We start from the raw sequence: 17,471 nt of genomic DNA, 5'->3' as shown, positions 1-17,471 counted from the left end.
TCAGGCGTCATTGGGCATCAAGGCAGGATACACCCTGGATGGAGTGCCAACCCATCACAGGGCACACACACACTCTCATTCACTCACACAATCACGTGTTGTGTAACAGTAACAGTTAATTACCGCAAAGGCATTAGTTTTATTTATTTGTTTGTTTACTTATTTGTTTTACGTTTGTGCAAACAAACAGAAATTGGATAAGGGCGTCTGCCAAATGCTGTAAATGTAAATGTAAAATTGTTCATAAAAACACCTACACTGTGAGTCTCACGTATGTTGATGCTGATTGCTTTACTATGTGATGTATACTTTACAAATAACAAATACCCATTTGTTGTCATTCGCCTCCAGTTAAAGCTTTATCCCCCTCTGTCCATCGTTGATCCCCAGTCTGTAGTCCCACACACACACACACACACACACACACCCCTGCACTATTCATGTAGTGGGTGTTAAGCCTGCAACCTCATAAACCAGTATCAGGATATATTTATTCTTAGTCATCCATATATTTACATCCATAAAAAAAGATTATAACTCGACAGTGTTTAGTAAGTCTATAAACAAATTAGTCATTTGTTTTTAACAATTAATTTGGTAAAAAACCTAAACAAAATATTACTATTTTAACAATATTAATAAATATCAGTTAATTAATGAAATATATGGTATCTGTTCAAGTGCATCAGCTTTTTACTTTGAAGTTCATTTATGTTAGTGGAAAATACTGTACACACACAAACACACATACACATACACCCACACACCAGACACATACATACACACATATGCACACATACACACACCAGACACACAAACCCATACATACACACATACCCACACACATACACACAGACACATACACATATTTCTGCACTATTCATGTAGTTGGTGTTAATGATTTGAAAAAAAATTAAATTAATTTAATAACTTTAGCGCTTTAGCCTGTAACCTCATAAACCAGTATCAGGATATATTTATTCTTAGACATCCATACGTTGCTCTGGAGGACATCTGCCAAATGCCATAAATGTAAAAGTAAATGTAATTCTAATGATGTAAATGAAGTGTCATATTAATAAACTGGATTTGTATGTACACAGTAAAAAAAAAAAAAAAAAAAAAAAAAACACAGGCAAATTATTATCTACATTGAGATGCCCCCTTGTGATATATCTCAAAGCTGTTCAGCTAATGAAATCCGGGTAAATAAAATTAACAAAAGTAGAATCCTATTTACTGTAATTTTTCAGTATTTTCACTAAAAGTCTCCGTTCATTGAATGTGCATTTTTAGGAGATTTTTAAGAAATGCAAAAGTTCAAATGCTTTTTGGAAATAAAATGGATCTCACAAGCTGTAGTTTATTGAGATTGCATAACAACCACAAAATATGCCAAATCTGTTTTATAAATCACATTTAGTCACAGCTTCAAACAGACACCTGGCAAGAAGAGCAATAAATACAGCAGCTCAGCACAGTGAAAACACTGCGAACTAACAAAGGCATCGGTTGCACATGAGGCCTACATTCCAGTTCATCTGCTTCACTAAGGCCTTAAAAATCCTTCAAATGAGCAATCGTATAAAAAAAGGCACAGTGACACAATATCCCCTCTATCCTTGTTACACAACTTTAAGGGTTGGACAATACAATTAATTTTTCACAAAAATGCACACATCCCAGATGAAACTGAATAAACAACAGAACAGTCTCTGATGGAGCTGCATTGATTCTGAAAGTCTGGGTTTAATGCGTTTTGTTCAATTCAAAGAAACGTAGAAATTAATTTAACTTAAGGATCAGAATAATCTATAAGAGCAGGCAAAAAGATACAAAAAATTTTTTACCTCCACAAATCTAAAATTTTTAGATCAAATTAATGCTGCTTTTTTCCTATTAATTCTCTTGCACACTGATAAGAAATACAGGGTCTTTGTGTACTGAAACCAAAACAAGAAAAAAAGAAGTCCTACAATTCACGCAGTACTTAATTAGCTAATTTTTGCTTTAGTTTACTTCTCAACTCACTCAAGTGCCATATTTAAAGTGCCCTGTAGCACGGAAGGCCTGGCTAATTCAGTCCATTGTTCCATACATACATACATACATGATAATAAAGGTGACCTTTTTTTTAAACCTCAGCTATAATGCTGGCACAGAAACTGGTTAACGGTGCTTCCAAAATTTTTAAACTTCTCCACTGTGTGATTATAAAACATATTTTTTTCCCCACTCCTAATGACTAATATTTTAAAGTTTATAGACTAGCAGCTTTCTTTCCTTCACTAAGTGGAGGTAAAATAAAGCCCTCCCCAAAAAAACATAATCCAGAATAATGCTCAGCATAATGCATGATTAACAGCTCAGAAGCCATTAACTTTATCAACATCATTATCATAAAACTGTGGTCTATCGAATTAGCAATTAATTGTCGAATTGGCTTACATTATTTTATATAACACATTGTATATGTTTGATCAAATGTGATTTTCTATTTATTTTTACTAATATTATGTAAACCCATTTTTCCCCAACCGGTTTATCAATCAATGTATTCAAAGGTGTTCTCATTTTCTCCCTCATTGTTTTTTCCCTAACTTGTCACTTGACCGTGACCTTGGTATATCCACCTCAGCCGAACCCTAATGCAATTGTTTTAATTAAACTTACAATGCTTGATTTCCTTTCTTGCAAGTGACTTGTGTGATCATTGAGTGATTAAATGTGTGACAGGTTGAAATCCAATCTCCATCCTAAAATGCTTCAGCTACAGTGATGATTCAAGTGTAGAAAACCTTACAAACAAGAAACAGTAACAGTAACAGAAACACAGGATGTCCATCGACTCGGTTTCTCTATCGATATCAGCAATCAATGCATACCTGAAAAAATAAATAGTGACTATTTTATTTTTCTTCTAATTATTTCACCAAAAGCTTACATTTTCATCTTCCTCATTAGTAATATCCGTAATTATTTTATATAAAATAAAAAACTGCTATATCAAGGAAGTGATACGACCGAAGAAGCCTGCAGGATTTGTTTTGTCCTTGCTTACTACCAATTTTAATTAAGCAATTTTCACTCAAGGTTTTTTCATTTTTTATTTAGAGGTAACCTTCTTTGGAATGTGTTCTATCTTATCTATTTTTAAGCCCCAAAATAAAAAACTAGACTGAGTTCAGGAATAGGTGAAAAGCAGCATCAGGGCTATCGAAATGTGAGTGTTGAGAATGCGAACACTGAACATGGTAAATGTAACGAATTTACATTTGCTGATCAAAGGCAATAATGTCAGTGAAAAATATTTGGATAAATAAAATATCTTTAACTTCCTTTGTTACATTTCCTACATTCTTAAGTATAAATAAATGACATTATAAATATTTAATTAAAGTCTTAAAACTCAGCAAGCTTGTCGTAGAAATAAAATGTTACATGTCCAAAATTCTTTGGGCTGTCATGTAGATTGTCATTTAAAAATAAACAAAAAACAATCCCATGATCGCCATGATCATGTGTTTGAGTTCCTACTTTTCCTTACAATTTTGGCTCTAAGCTCAACCAGTTACACACAGGGTGCCGTAGAGACATGGAGACTGGTGCATGAACTTCTAGCGACGCCACACAGCAGCTTTAAGCAAAACAGGTGTGTGCCTCTGTGTGTGTGTGTGTGTGTGTGTGTGTGTGTGTGTGTGTGTGTGTGTGTGTGTGAAATTTGGTTCCTCCTCTCAGGCACTGAAGTGTGTTAATGTCACATTGCTCCTGGTAACGCCCCATTAGGCAATCTCCTCGTCGCAGTGAGCTCCGGCTATGAGCAGTGAGTGTTTGTCAGGTTCACTTAAGGCCATGCTGTTGAGCGAGTGTTTTTCTGAGCGAAGGGAGTTGATAGAGGCTCGGCTGTAGTTGACAATCCGGTCGAGTAAGCTGAGTCTGGGCGAGGACCGGCGCAGTTCACCCATGCCGATGTGAACGCTGACGTCTGAAAGACTGCCAAGTTTACGCTGCCCCAATATCTGTTGCTCCAGCTTCTCAGCAGTGGGCTTGGTGTAACTGTTAAGATAAGGTTGAGAAGAAACCAGGTATCGCTTATAATTAAAAAAAAAAAAAAAAAACTCTTTTACATTACATGTTAAACTAACAGATTGTGTGATTTACGATCTAATTTACGAATGTCAGTCACAAACATATATACCCAGATCCCTGCAATATTCGCTACAATGATCATAATGACTGTAGATTGTTCCTACTCTTACTACCTTGTCTTACGTATGTGAACGTCTTTCTCTGGTTTCTCAATTTGACAATGGTTCTTAAAAAAACTTGCTTAAACTGAGCTAGAGAGATCATGAACATGCTTGAGTGGAAGACACGCATGTTTGAAATTATCATCTTGCTCGTGCTCTCCCTGCATTAGCGAGAATAACAGCAACAGTGTGACTGCAGTGTTTTCCATGCAAGCCATTAAGACGATGTTATTATATGCTGATTTGCTGATCTGCTTGATTTTTTTTTTTAAATATAAATGAATCTCAAAAACAAATGAGCATGGAGCCTATAACATATATTGCAGACCACAGTTAATTCACTCACCATTTGAGTAAAAGAGACGAGAGGACCACAGATACAGAAGAAGCAGCCATAGCAGCAGAACCCATCCACGGCTGTAGCACCAGTCCTATAGGTATGAACATACCTAGACACAGAAAAGTTGCTGTTAACAGAACTGAAGCAAGCCTAGCATCTGAGACTATTTATTAGCTGTGTCATTTAAGATGCTTTAAAAATGGTGGCCTCGAGAGACATTTTTTTCGTCTTTGTGTTTACCAGCTGCAATAGGAATTCCTACAAGATTGTAGATTAGCGCAAATACAAAGTTAATACGGATCCGTCTGACCGTCTTCTTTGACAAGTCAATGCTCCCAACGACATCCAGGAGGTCGTTCTGCAACAAATAAAGTAGTGGAGAAGTACTATGAAGATTTTGCAGTAGTGCAGGACAACAATAAAATACCTCTATGCCGGTTAATATCAATGCGACAATGTAACATCTAATTGAGGACATTGTGTCTTCATCATATCTTCTCTGTAGTGGAATCTTACCCTGATGAGCACTATGTCAGCTGCTTCAATAGCCACGTCAGTGCCTGTGCCAATGGCAATGCCCACGTCTGCCTTGGCCAGAGCGGGTGAGTCGTTCACGCCGTCTCCCACCATAGCCACGCATTTCCCTGTCAGCTGAAGCTGCTCCACCTTCGCTACCTTGTGAGAGGGCAAAACCTCAGCAAACACCTTCCTGATGCCAACCTACAGACACAGGAAAAAGGCACCAGTTCATTTATATACAATATATTTATAAAATACATATTCTGCCACATCCATCTGTTTTATCCATGATCTATACTTTATATCCACATATCTGTTCATCCTTGCACAGATCTTATCCATCAACCTATTTTATCTACTGACCCAGTCCACTTTATCCGTCCATCCATCCATCCACCCATCTTTCCATTTTATTCATCTACTAATTGCATGCATCCATCCTGTCCATCTATCCACCTAATGTTATCCATCTGTCCATTCATGCATCTTTGGGGCTTTTTACACCTGGTCACTTCATGTGTTTTCTGTAATCAGATAGCTATCCGATCATAAAAAGACCAGGTCTAAATGCCCTCCGAAACGTTTTTGAGACGGATATAAATCCGATGGCTCAAACCACTTCAGGAGGTGGTCTGGGACGCATTTCAGATGAAACTGGACAGGTGTCTCGTTGGGTCTTAAAATGCACTGCTGCCGCCAGCGAAAATGCAGCAAACAGTAAATGCTGTTTTTTGTAGCATAACCGTCGTAACAAGTTTTTTCGTCTTCTTTTTGATTGCGTTGTGAAAACCGCATACACCAAAGCGTGTTCCATTTCAATTACCCCGGAAATGAGGTCAAATATATTTGCATTTTGGGCGGGAGTAAAAAGATCGGATTGATATCCGATTCGCATTTATGTGGCCTAATGTAAATGGAACAGTTTTAACAAATCAGATAGCTATCGGATCAGAGAAAACACATGAAGTGACCAGGTGTAAAAAGGCCCTTTATGTTATCAGTGATTATAGAACACAGTAATGTCACGACAGGTGAACTGTGAGAACAAGAAAATGCTTGCACTGTGGTTTTGTGTGTTTTTTTGTTCATTGCTCTAATCTTTGATATTTAAATATCTTTTTAAATAAATGTTGCCCGACAACCCGGTTGTACTGCTGAGCCAGCAGCTTCAGACAAGTACAAAGCAGCCAAAATAGGTTGTATTTCTTATACACAGGTTCCATTTCAGAATAAAGAGGACAGTTGTGTTGAGTTTCAGCCTCTTTTTTCTGATCAAACAAAAAACTGGAACAAAGAAAAATGGGCTAAATACAAGACTGAAATCTGAGTTAGTGGGTGGCCTGAATTCTTTTTGAAAAGAGAGGAGTGTATTGTACCTGTGCTGCAATGGCTCGCGCTGTCTTGCTGTTGTCGCCAGTCATCAGCACCACCTCCAGGCCCATAGAGGTGAGTGTGTGTACAGCCAGCTCTGCTTCTGGCTTCACTGTGTCTGCTATGGCAACCATGGCACACAGCACACCTGAGTACAGGTAAACATGCACAGGAAATAGCTAGATTAAAGAAAACTGTAGCATAATAGAGGGATGTTAAAAGAAACTACAAGCTATAAAACAAACACATCCTTCTTTAAATGGAATCCGGATTAACCACTGATGCATTTATTTATATAATAAGGTTATAACAGTGTGAACAATGCTAAACAAATGCTGACTAGTGTTTTTGCTAACCATCCACGGCCACAAGTACAGCAGTCCGTCCCCTCCTCTCATGTTCGATCATGGCATCGTCAACTTCGGGCCGTATGTGTAGGGCGTTGCGTCTCATCCACTCCCTGTTCCCAATCAGGACTGTGTAAGAGGCTGATTGCACCAAAGCTGAAAAACCACAACAGAATCAGGTTTGTACCTGTGAAGAGCTTTTTCAAATACAATGCATACTTCTCTCAATGAATACTTCTCTCTGACGTTTGTTTAAGAAAATACCAAAGTCAATAAAACATCAATTTTTGCGTTCCTTGTTTAAAGACGTTTAACTTTTAAAAAATCCCAAAGTTAAACGTCTTTAAACAAGGAACGCAAAAATTATTTATTTAAAAATTTTTTTTTTTTTTTTTTTAAGTATTTGAATGAATTAAATTTTATTTATGTAAAACTTAAAATCATTTGCAAAGGGCTTTCTTCTTCTGGACCACCATTTTTGTGTGGTTCCAGCAAGGTGTCTCATCTTCACTATCCATGTAAAATGTCAAAACTGATAATATGAAGAACTACAGCAAATCAAAAACATAGCCCACTTTAAAATTATAACTTGTTTCTTGTATGTTTCTTATTTACAGCCATGAACTAATCACTAACAGTTAAGCAATAAAAGATAATTGTTGTCGGCACCAAGACATACTAGTTTTTGTGTAATAGGCTAGAAGACTCACTCAGAGGCTCTGGGTCCATGATGAGTGGATGAAAATTGGAACTGGCTCGGGGGTCGCTGATCTGCACAAGGATGGCGTTGCGCTCATTCTCCTCACCGTCACTGTCCTCTCTCTTTAGCAGGCTCTCCGTGTTGCTAACCTGGCACTTTATCCCACAACCTGGTACTGCTTGGAAATCAGTACAAGTGCCCAGCGACTCTGTGCCCAGCTCCTGAACAGAAATGTAAGCAAAGAGTAAGATCACAGAGCACACACTATTCCTCTGATTTGCCCTTCTGCCAGACACAAAAGAAACACTCATTAATTTGGTAAAAGTGCAGACCTGTTTACAGAAGCGGGTGATTGCGGCACCTAGCGGATGCTCGCTGTTGTTCTCTGCCGTTCCCACAATCGCTAGGAGTTTGGAGCGTGCCATTTGGTTCCCCTCCACCAACACCTTCACCTGCACCACTTTGGGAGTTCCATAGGTGATGGTGCCCGTTTTATCAAAAACCACACACTGAATCTGAGGCAAAGGTCAAACTTTTTTTTTTAGATTGTTCTGCTTTGTAGAGTACAAGTCACAGTACATTCGATAAGAAAAAAATCTGATATTAAAAACTGAACACACAGACAAACAATCCCAAAAACTGACTCTTTACGTTCTCCCTCACCTTGTGTGCTGTCTCGAGAGGTTCCCCGCCTTTAATTAGGATGCCATTCTGTGCCCCAACTCCTGTGCCTACCATCACTGCCGTAGGGGTTGCCAGGCCGAGAGAGCAAGGGCAGGCGATACAAAGCACAGTAATGGAGGCCTGAAAGGCGAAGCGGATAATCGCCTCTGCTTCAGACACACTCCTATCATAATCCTGTGCAGAAAAAAAAACCAAAATAAATATTTCCAGTTAAGACATTTTACAAACAAGCTTCGTTACAAGCATCCAAAATACTACAATTATATTCATCACATGACCTTCTCATGAAGTAGGTTCTGTTAGTCTATCTAAGTCAGAGCAAAATCTAAACCTTTCTTTGCTATCTGGTTTGGTTTCATGCTGAATATAATTAAAATAAACAATTTTTTTTCCTTTAGTATAAACATTACATTGACATGATGCACTAGAGTTCACTTGAAACTGGACTGAAACAACAACCAGTCAGATAAAACAGTACCATACAGACAAAGCATACAAGCACAGGTAAGTGTTCATTTTTGCAGAGTAAAAGGCACAGAAACACTTACCGGGAAGTATTTCTTCACCACGGAGAAGTCTACAAATCCAACCACAATCCAGGCAATGAGGGTGAACAAAGAGACGGCTACGATAAAGGGGACGAAGTAGCCGCTGATCTTATCTGCAAACTGCTGAATGGGAGCCTGGGGGTCGAGACAGACTAGATAAGGATTGTCATTTAGCCATGCAGACTTATAGTCTCATCAAAATAATATTAGTTATTCTCAGTGCACAAACGCTTTATGACTTGGGATGTCTTTGAATGACTAAACCTGAAGGAAAATTCTGTTTTCAGTGAACAGATTATTGTTGTGATAACATCATAATAATTGGTAATTAAAATAATAAAATGTGAAAAGGACTTTCTATAATGAATGCACCTTTGAGGTCTGTGCCTCTTCCACTAGTTTGACTATCTGGGAGAGTGTAGTGTCCATGCCGACGTGCGTGGCTCGGATCAGCAGAGAGCCGTTCTGGTTGATGGAGCCTGCGATCACTGTGCTTCCTGGCTTCTTTGTCACAGGCATGGCTTCACCTGCAGGACAGCGCAGGTTAAACAACAAACTACTTGTCAAGTCAAGTCAAGAAGCTTTTATGGTCATTTCAATCATATATAGCTGAAGCAGTACATAGTGAAATGAGGCAACGTTTCTCCAGGACCAGGGTGCTACATAGAACAACACAGAGCTAAGGATTTAAGTTAGTTAGTCCAAGCCACATAAAGTGCATCTTTGCAACCTGGTGAAACAGTGCAAAACAAGACAATACAAGACAATATAAAAAAAAAGCAGTGCAGACCAGTTTACATACTGTATATTCTACAGTGCATGTGCAAAAATACAGGCATGAACACTTAAGATAATATAACAGCAGCAGTTATATGATGTATTGTAATGAGTAATGCAGTTGTGTCTTCCAACTATCATCAAATAGTTAATGTGCATTTAATGCACATTAAACCTAGAAATGAGTGATTAAGAGACGTCTGACCTGTGATAAGTGACTCGTCTGCCATGGAATGCCCTTCAAGTACTCTCCCATCTACAGGGAACTTTCCTCCAGGCACCACTTTCACTACATCGCCCCTCTGCACCAGCTCCACATCCACCTGCTCTTCACTGAGAGAGAAAGAGGGAAAAATACAGGGATTCATGTGTTGCTTTGTTATGTGTAGATCCTGTAGGGATCACAGAATGTGAGGCACCTTTTAGAAAATGCAAAAGGAGAGAAGTTACCAGGTCTGATACCCAAACAGTAATTTTTTTACTGAGGTTTACCTCTGATATTAAAGTTAAGACAACCATAGTACCTCAAAGAGATAACATCATGCTTCATGGATAAACACAGTAAGCAAAGGAACTGTAAAGGGTAGTGGGTTATGTGTCTACAACAGATAACTGGTTACAGAGGGAAAAAAAGGGTACCTCAAGACAGTCATTGTGTCCTCATTTAGAGTGACAACAGTGGCCTCGGTCGCCTGTAATGACATCAGCTTGGACAGAGCCTCTGATGTTTTACTCTGTGATGAAGCAAATACAATAGAAGAAAAAAAATTATTTCCCAGGAAAAGATCACATTTGCTCTTTAGTTTAGCCTCTAAAAATACCTTATACATACCTAGATGTGTACAGTGTCTACTCTATGACTGAATAAATCTAGAATTAGAGCTGCGCGATTAATCGTTATTATCGATTAATTCGAATTACTGGTTTATGTCGATGTTGAAAAATCAAAAATCAAAAATTGATTTTCCCCCAAAAACATCCACCACCACCCCCAACCCGGGATTCACACATGGGAAATACCAAATACATGGCAGCGTGCTCTAACAAAACCAAAGAGCTTGTTTCCAAGAGCGGTGTGGTTTAGTCAGTCGTAGGGAAATGGTTCGGGTTCGCAACTTCAAACGGTGAACAAGCCAAAGCCCGCTGTAAAATTTGTCTGAAGTTTGTGGCAACTAAAGGAAGCAGCACGCCTAATTTATTCCAGCACCTCAAACAGAACCACGTTGTTCAATGTGAGGCGTGTGGCGCTGCGAGCTAAAGAAAAAGACAGCAGCAGCCTTAAAACACCAGCTAAAAAGCAGGTAAACAAAGAGGACACATTTTCCCACTGTATCCCATATGATAAGCAGGGGCCTCGATGGAAAGATATTATTGATGCTGTGGCGTGTTACATCGCTAAAGACATTCTGCCCATATACACAGTTGAAAAGCCTGGATTTATTCATATGCTCAAAATAATCGACTCCCCGCCGTGAGCTTCCAAGCCGAATGTATTTTTCAGACGTTGCTCAAAAAAAAAACTAAAAAGCTATTGTTTTATGCATTTTTTTAATAATAATTTTAAAATCAAAAATCGAATTTTGTCTAAAAAAAATGAAGATTCAATTTAAAGGACATATCACCCAGCTCTATCTGGAATTAAGACACAAAACACTCCCTGAAGATATTATGATCTGATTACATGCTGGCGACGGACCCTTGAGCAAGTATCTATACTGTTCACAATAGTAACTCAATTAGGTTAAAAGCATCTACCTTAGCTATTTGCTCCAGCCACCTTCCCAGTGAGATAAAAACAAAGAGCATTGGTGGTGTATCAAAGAAGGTGATGGGGTTTAGCTTTGCCCTCTCTATCATGGCCACCGTCAGAATGACCACAGAGTAGGTGAAGGCTATAGTAGTAGCCAGGACTATCAGCACATCCATATTAGTAGTCCGGTGCTTCAGCGCTTTGTATGCTTGGGTGTAGAAGTAACGGCCTCCTATGAACTGTGAAAAACAGAAAGCAAATTTGAACCATTTAGATCCAAGATCTGTACTTCTCCAGAGTGTGCAAAAGGGCAAAGACAATCACTCTGGACCCCTCACATCCAGCACACTCCCTCTTTAAACTGTTGCCATCTGGTCGACGCTACAGAGCCCTAAGCACCAGAACGACCAGACATAGGAACAGTTTCTTACCTCAGGCAATCCATCTGATGAACACTTAACATACGCGGAACACACAACACTATTCTTACACATTATTTACTTAAAGCACATACTATTTATATTTCAATTGCACGTTTCACACTTGTACATACAAATTGCATATATATATATATTGTATATGTCATTCTGTTACACTGTGGAGCTTCTGTCACTAAAACAAATTCCTTGCATGTGAAAACATACCTGGCAATAAAGCTCTTTCTGATTCTGATTCATTTCATCTCTCTAAAATCTAAGAAAAAAAACAGTGTGTGTGTCATGGTGTGCTCTTTAAAATAATTCGTTTTTCTATTAATTGACATGAACCCCATATTCAGAAATATAGAGGAAAATAAAATAATAATATAGAATAAAGAATTCAATTTCTAGTGGGTTGTATTTTATTGTACTGTATGTTTGCGTCATTCACAAAATCGGTCCAAACCAGTCGAAGAGGTACTGGAGTAGAGAATAGACACTGGTGTGTAGTTGCGATCCAGACCATGTACAGTATGTACCACTTCTAAAGCATGTAAAGCTGTATTACATAACAAAGATTAGAGCAGACGCTCCATGAGCTGTGCGTTACCTGTACAGGCAGACAGAAGAGGAAGGAAAGAAGGTTCATGATGGACAGGCCAGGGAGGAGCTGTCTCTCTAGGAACATGCTGGAGTGGTACATCTGTCTGTCCTCTGGTGTGGCGTTGTGATGGTGTGTCACCTCAATCTGGTGGTCCACCACCATCATGTAGATCATCATGCCCATAACAGGAACACAGAACACCAAGCTGATGAGGAAAGACCTCCTCCATCTAGAAGAAAACACACAACAAATGGCACAGTGCTATTACTCATGAATCAAACAATGTTCTTTAACAAATTTGTCATGATATAAAACTGAACAAATTATGGAAAGCAATGTGACATGACTTGGTCAAAGGTAAATTGTGTTTTCTATGATTCAGTGAAACCAAGGACTTTTCAGCTTACTGCTGTATCTCGCTGCTGTGATCTAGATGATTCCCTTGGCGATCTTTCTTCACAAGAGAGGCTTCAAAACCCAAATTCTGTCAAACAACAACAAGTGACTTAACTCTAAATAGCCTGACACAGACGTATACAGAATAAAAATGTGATTTCCTGCTCTCTCCTGAAGTCTAAAATCTATCGGAATCAATCACAGTGAAGCAGCAATTCTCACCTCGATCAATCTCATTATGTCCCGTGGGCCTGTCACGTCTGGGTCATATTTGACATGAGCTTTGTTTGTTGCCAAGGCCACAGAAGCATAGACGATGCCTTTCTGTTTCATTAGGTTAGACTCGATTTTGTGAACACATGAGGCACATGTCATCCCTCTGACCTGTTGGTTCAAAGACACAGAAATGTTGGTGCTAATAATTCAATCCAAGAACAAGGGAATCTAACGATTACGCACCACAAGCTCGAGGGTGCCGTTGGAGCCGTCGTAGTTCTCCAAAACGGAGGCAGTGAAGCCCAGCTCTTTGATGTACTCTGCTATCCTCAGTGGGTCGATGACACTAGGGTTATAGCGCACCTCTGCTTTACTAGCCATCAGAGCCACCAACACAGAGTTGACACCTTGAGAAAAAACACAATTCATGATTATTAACAATTCATTATTTTAAAACTTTATTAATTAATAATTAATTATTTTGTATTAATTAGCAAAATGTGAGAGTTTGTTACTTTTTTATCTAATTTTCCAGCATCAAAATTGCTTCCATTATACACCAAGTTTTTATTGCATTGAATTTACTCTAATTTTGGCTAATAATCATTTGTCCCCAAGATCTTTCAACAAAGTGCTGGGCAGTGTCTCCACTTACATTAAACGTTCTAATTTTTATGTACTAGCATTGATCAGTTGCCCTCTAAACACTGAAACAATAGCAACAAAAAAAATGTTACTGCGATCATGACATTTATGTGATTTATTTTTACATGTAACCTTGAAAAATGGCATTTTTAAATCATCTTGTATTTCATTCTTGCACTAGTCATATGTACTAATCTCTCATACAGTGACGTCCTCCCCCAAAATGTCCTAGGCCTGAGCAGAGACTAGGTAACTGTTAGTGCCAAGATATTCATGTAACAAAAATCAGCAAAATAATGCAGTGATGCTAATTGGAGTAAGGACAAACATTAGCCTTGACACTGGAGCCATTGCCTTTCTTTCAGGTTCAAACAGACAGCCTGCTGGGGTGATATTTTTATTTTCCTTCACTAGAAAGATATCATGACTATGCTGGTTGTGGGAGTATAAAAGACTTCTGTGATCTGACTCCATGATTCTTTTAGAATGTCGACATAATCCATAATCCTTCCCAACAGATGCAACCAAATTCCTTGTGTGTGTGTCAACCCACTTGGCCAATAAACCTGATTCTGAATACGTTTGGTCTGTCTCATCCACCCAAATATTACTGTTCACTTGTAAGCACATCAGGTTGTGAAAGAAATGTTCTGACCATCGATATGTGGCCTGATTTTGATTTGCATAATACTAACAACTAGTCATGTTGTTAATTAGTTCCTCATAATCCAGATTAGAAACTTTGGTTTTAATAATGTATTTAATGGCATCAGCAGCTTTCTGAAATGTGTCAGTGTCTCACCAGTTTCATTTTTGAGGTTCCTTTCTATGTTGGCTACGCATGACGCGCACGTCATACCACCGATCTGGATGAAACATTTGGAATGTGTGTTTTTCGCTGACTCAGCATCGATCTCCACTTCCTTCTCCTTTTTGGTGGAGAGTGCAGGGGACGAAGCAGATTTCCTTACAGATGAAGGACTTTTCGCTTCTGGTGGCACCAATGAATTAGTTTCTATTACATGAGAGATAAAAAACGTGAAATTGTCTCACTGTCTTTAGTTGGGTGAGGACTTACAGGACCCAAAAAATGCAAACATTAAACTCTAACCCACAAAACAGCGATAAGGTGGCACTCTATTAAACAATATGCACAGTCAGCAAGAGGTTTTCTTTCTTGCTGAGCTATTTATTTTCATGACCAAAAGACTTGCTTGGTAAAAAGATATTGCAGTCAATATGACCTTAAATATCACTGCTTCTTGGCAGTGTAGCACATTTAAGCGTTATCAAAATAAATAAACTTTAGTAGCTATATAAAAGCAATTTTGGCAGGAATTTGTGGCATCAAATCCAGTTTTGATAACATTACCTGGGCCTAAATTAAACTACAATATGAAATGTACTCAATATGCATGAAACTTGTCCTTGTACAGCATTTTGTACTAATAATTCAGAACAGATGAAGCCACAATAATAAAAATAAGCAGAGAAGCTCACCAGGCAAAAATGCATCAAAGCCCATATCCTCAATCGCTGCTCGCAGTTCTTCTGATGTGGTGATCAGTGGATCGTAAACAAACGTACCCTGATGGTTAGCCAGGGAAACTTGTGCTGACCTCACGCCGTTCCTCTGGGAGATGGTGCCCTCGATAGTCTGCACGCACGATTTACAAGTCATACCCTCTATGTGAATTTGTACTACAGAGTCCAGCGGTTGCAAAAAGCTAGAGGACGTTGCGAGGGATTGTTCTGAGAGAGATGCTGGTGTTACAGCCTCGCGCATAGCTGACTGGGTCTTAAATTTCCCTGGTGGTAGTGTTTGAATGGCACTCTGTAGCTCTAGTGCAGTAACTAAATTTGGATTGTGCTGGATTATAGCCTGTCCTTTCTCCAAGGAGACCTGCACTGAGCTGACTCCTGGCAGCTTGCCTATATTGTCTTGGATGTTCACCACACAGGAGTTGCAATGCATTCCTGTAACGTCTATTATTGTGGTAATGGAGGTGGTGGTGTCCACTGCCTCCACAATGGTGCTCGCATCTGGAGAAGAATGCATGGATCGTGAGGTGTTTAGCAGTTGATCCACTGAAGAATGAAGCTGTAACTGAGGAGGCTTGGATTTCACAGAGGCCTTGAAGCCTGCTACGCCGATCTGCTTCACGATATCCTCCACAGTGATGAGGTAAGGCAAGTAGGACACTGAGGCTTCCTGGGACTCAAGATTTACTGAGAATGGAAAAAAAATTATAATAAAATAGATGAATACAATAAATTCCACACACACACACCCCACACATAGAAAGTAGTCTTTTTCAATATGCCTATAAATGTTGTTTGCAATACATTCATTAGGTAGTATGGCATAACTACAGAGGTCTCCTAATCTTGAAAAAGATTTAGTCACTTATTAAAAGGGACTTTGCCATTTAATATCGGTGATTATAAGTGATTTATAACATGAGTGCTAAGCTGTTGAAGTAGATCTGGCAATTAAACATTGTTATAATGATTCGCTTATATATCGCGACATTACTGAATTCTTCAATCTGATTTAAAAAAAAGAACCGTGTATAATTCACTTAATCACTGATATCATGACGGTTTCTGTAAGGTGGTTTTTCAGTGGAATAGAGTCTTGAACGTAAGCACTTTAACAGTCAGTATCGACTTCCACTATAGTAAAATTGAACGTTTCTCTCCAACATGTTTTTGTTTTTTTCTGTCATATTAATTTCATAAGAGAAAAAACATGAGAGGCTGCTGAATGTTTATAGGAGTGATAAAGGAACAGATCTGAACTGTGATGTGATAATTATACCCAGAACTTATTTCATAGACATTACATAATATTAAAAGTAACTAAAATGGTTAGTGGCAATTTGCTGTTGTATAAAAGGAATAAAGCATTTTAGTTTACATGTACATTGTTAACATTGTGTCAAATCTCTGCCGAGGATTTTGAAGAGGTGTAGAAACATCTTCAAAAGCAAACCACAAGTCCATCTGTGGTGGCCTTCTTAAACATTAACAACTTCAACAGTTATATTTTAAACACACTGACAAGATTTAGGCTCACCTTTAATCTTCTGAACTCCTTTTAACTTCCCAATCTTGCCCTCAATGGTAGTGGTGCAGGACAGACAGGTCATGCCCTCAATACGCAGCTTCACCAACTCCACACTACCAGAACTACGGGAACTTGCATGATCTGTGGAATTGTTGCCAGAGACGGACATTGTTTTCAGCAGGTCTTGGATTCTCTCGATGCTCACAATTGACGGGACAAATGTGACAACAAGATTCCTGCCTTCGCCATTCTCCTTGGCCTCCAGTACACCCTTGAGCTGGCGGAGCTGAGAGACAGATTCCATGCTACAGTTGCTGACAGGAAATAGTCTCATTTCGGTTGGAACAACTGTGGTTGGACTAGCGTTTGTTGCACTAGACTCAAAGCCCATGTCTTGAATAGCCTCTGCTATAGATTTTGGAGTGTAATGTGCTTGGTCAAATATCACTGTGGCATTGTTGTTCTCCAAGGACACCTGTATTACAAGAGAGGAATATGAAATGGGTTCAGTACACAACCACGCAGTCTTTAACTGTTAAATTGCTCAATGGTAAGCTGTAAACTGTAACTCGGAGCAATGTAGACTATGTAACTTACAATCTGCAGATCTATGCACTTTTTGACACATTTGCCCACACATACTGAACTCAGTAATCTCCTCTGACCCATTGAGAACTTGTGATAAACTGCGTCACCTGATCCACAAGCACAAGGCTACATGTGAGCAACAAGACAGCATGGAGAACTTATTTTATTTAAAAAAAAAAAGGGAAATGAAAGAATGAACGCTAGGCCTTTAAAGTTGATTCTGCTCTAAAATGTGTATGTGACAAAT

General features: G+C 38.9%; 1 protein-coding gene across 2 annotated transcripts in view; it reads right to left on the bottom strand.

Moving 5' to 3' along the window:
- Positions 1-1,343: 1,343 nt before the first annotated feature.
- Positions 1,344-17,471, bottom strand: part of atp7a (ATPase copper transporting alpha) — a 20,415-nt gene continuing 4,287 nt past the window's right edge. The window contains exons 3-23 of one of the 2 annotated variants that reach the window (XM_060886216.1): positions 16,646-17,111; positions 15,067-15,795; positions 14,369-14,581; positions 13,165-13,328; positions 12,928-13,089; positions 12,717-12,793; positions 12,316-12,538; positions 11,292-11,525; positions 10,176-10,270; positions 9,742-9,869; positions 9,132-9,286; positions 8,760-8,894; positions 8,191-8,385; positions 7,860-8,042; positions 7,538-7,748; positions 6,837-6,983; positions 6,486-6,628; positions 5,107-5,310; positions 4,831-4,948; positions 4,597-4,699; positions 1,344-4,056 (exon numbers count right to left, since the gene is read on the bottom strand). In XM_060886216.1, coding sequence (XP_060742199.1) covers positions 3,783-4,056; positions 4,597-4,699; positions 4,831-4,948; positions 5,107-5,310; positions 6,486-6,628; positions 6,837-6,983; positions 7,538-7,748; positions 7,860-8,042; positions 8,191-8,385; positions 8,760-8,894; positions 9,132-9,286; positions 9,742-9,869; positions 10,176-10,270; positions 11,292-11,525; positions 12,316-12,538; positions 12,717-12,793; positions 12,928-13,089; positions 13,165-13,328; positions 14,369-14,581; positions 15,067-15,795; positions 16,646-17,111 — 4,359 coding nt within the window. In that variant the 3' untranslated portion in view covers positions 1,344-3,782. The remainder of the gene's footprint in view (positions 4,057-4,596; positions 4,700-4,830; positions 4,949-5,106; positions 5,311-6,485; positions 6,629-6,836; positions 6,984-7,537; positions 7,749-7,859; positions 8,043-8,190; positions 8,386-8,759; positions 8,895-9,131; positions 9,287-9,741; positions 9,870-10,175; positions 10,271-11,291; positions 11,526-12,315; positions 12,539-12,716; positions 12,794-12,927; positions 13,090-13,164; positions 13,329-14,368; positions 14,582-15,066; positions 15,796-16,645; positions 17,112-17,471) is intronic. The other variant, XM_060886217.1, reaches the window with a different exon arrangement.

The sequence above is a fragment of the Tachysurus vachellii genome, chromosome 14, assembly GCF_030014155.1.
Source record: "Tachysurus vachellii isolate PV-2020 chromosome 14, HZAU_Pvac_v1, whole genome shotgun sequence".
Taxonomy (NCBI): Eukaryota; Metazoa; Chordata; class Actinopteri; order Siluriformes; family Bagridae; genus Tachysurus; species Tachysurus vachellii.
The sequence above is the reverse complement of the archived record's forward strand: the minus strand, read 5'-3'. Positions and strand labels throughout refer to the sequence as shown.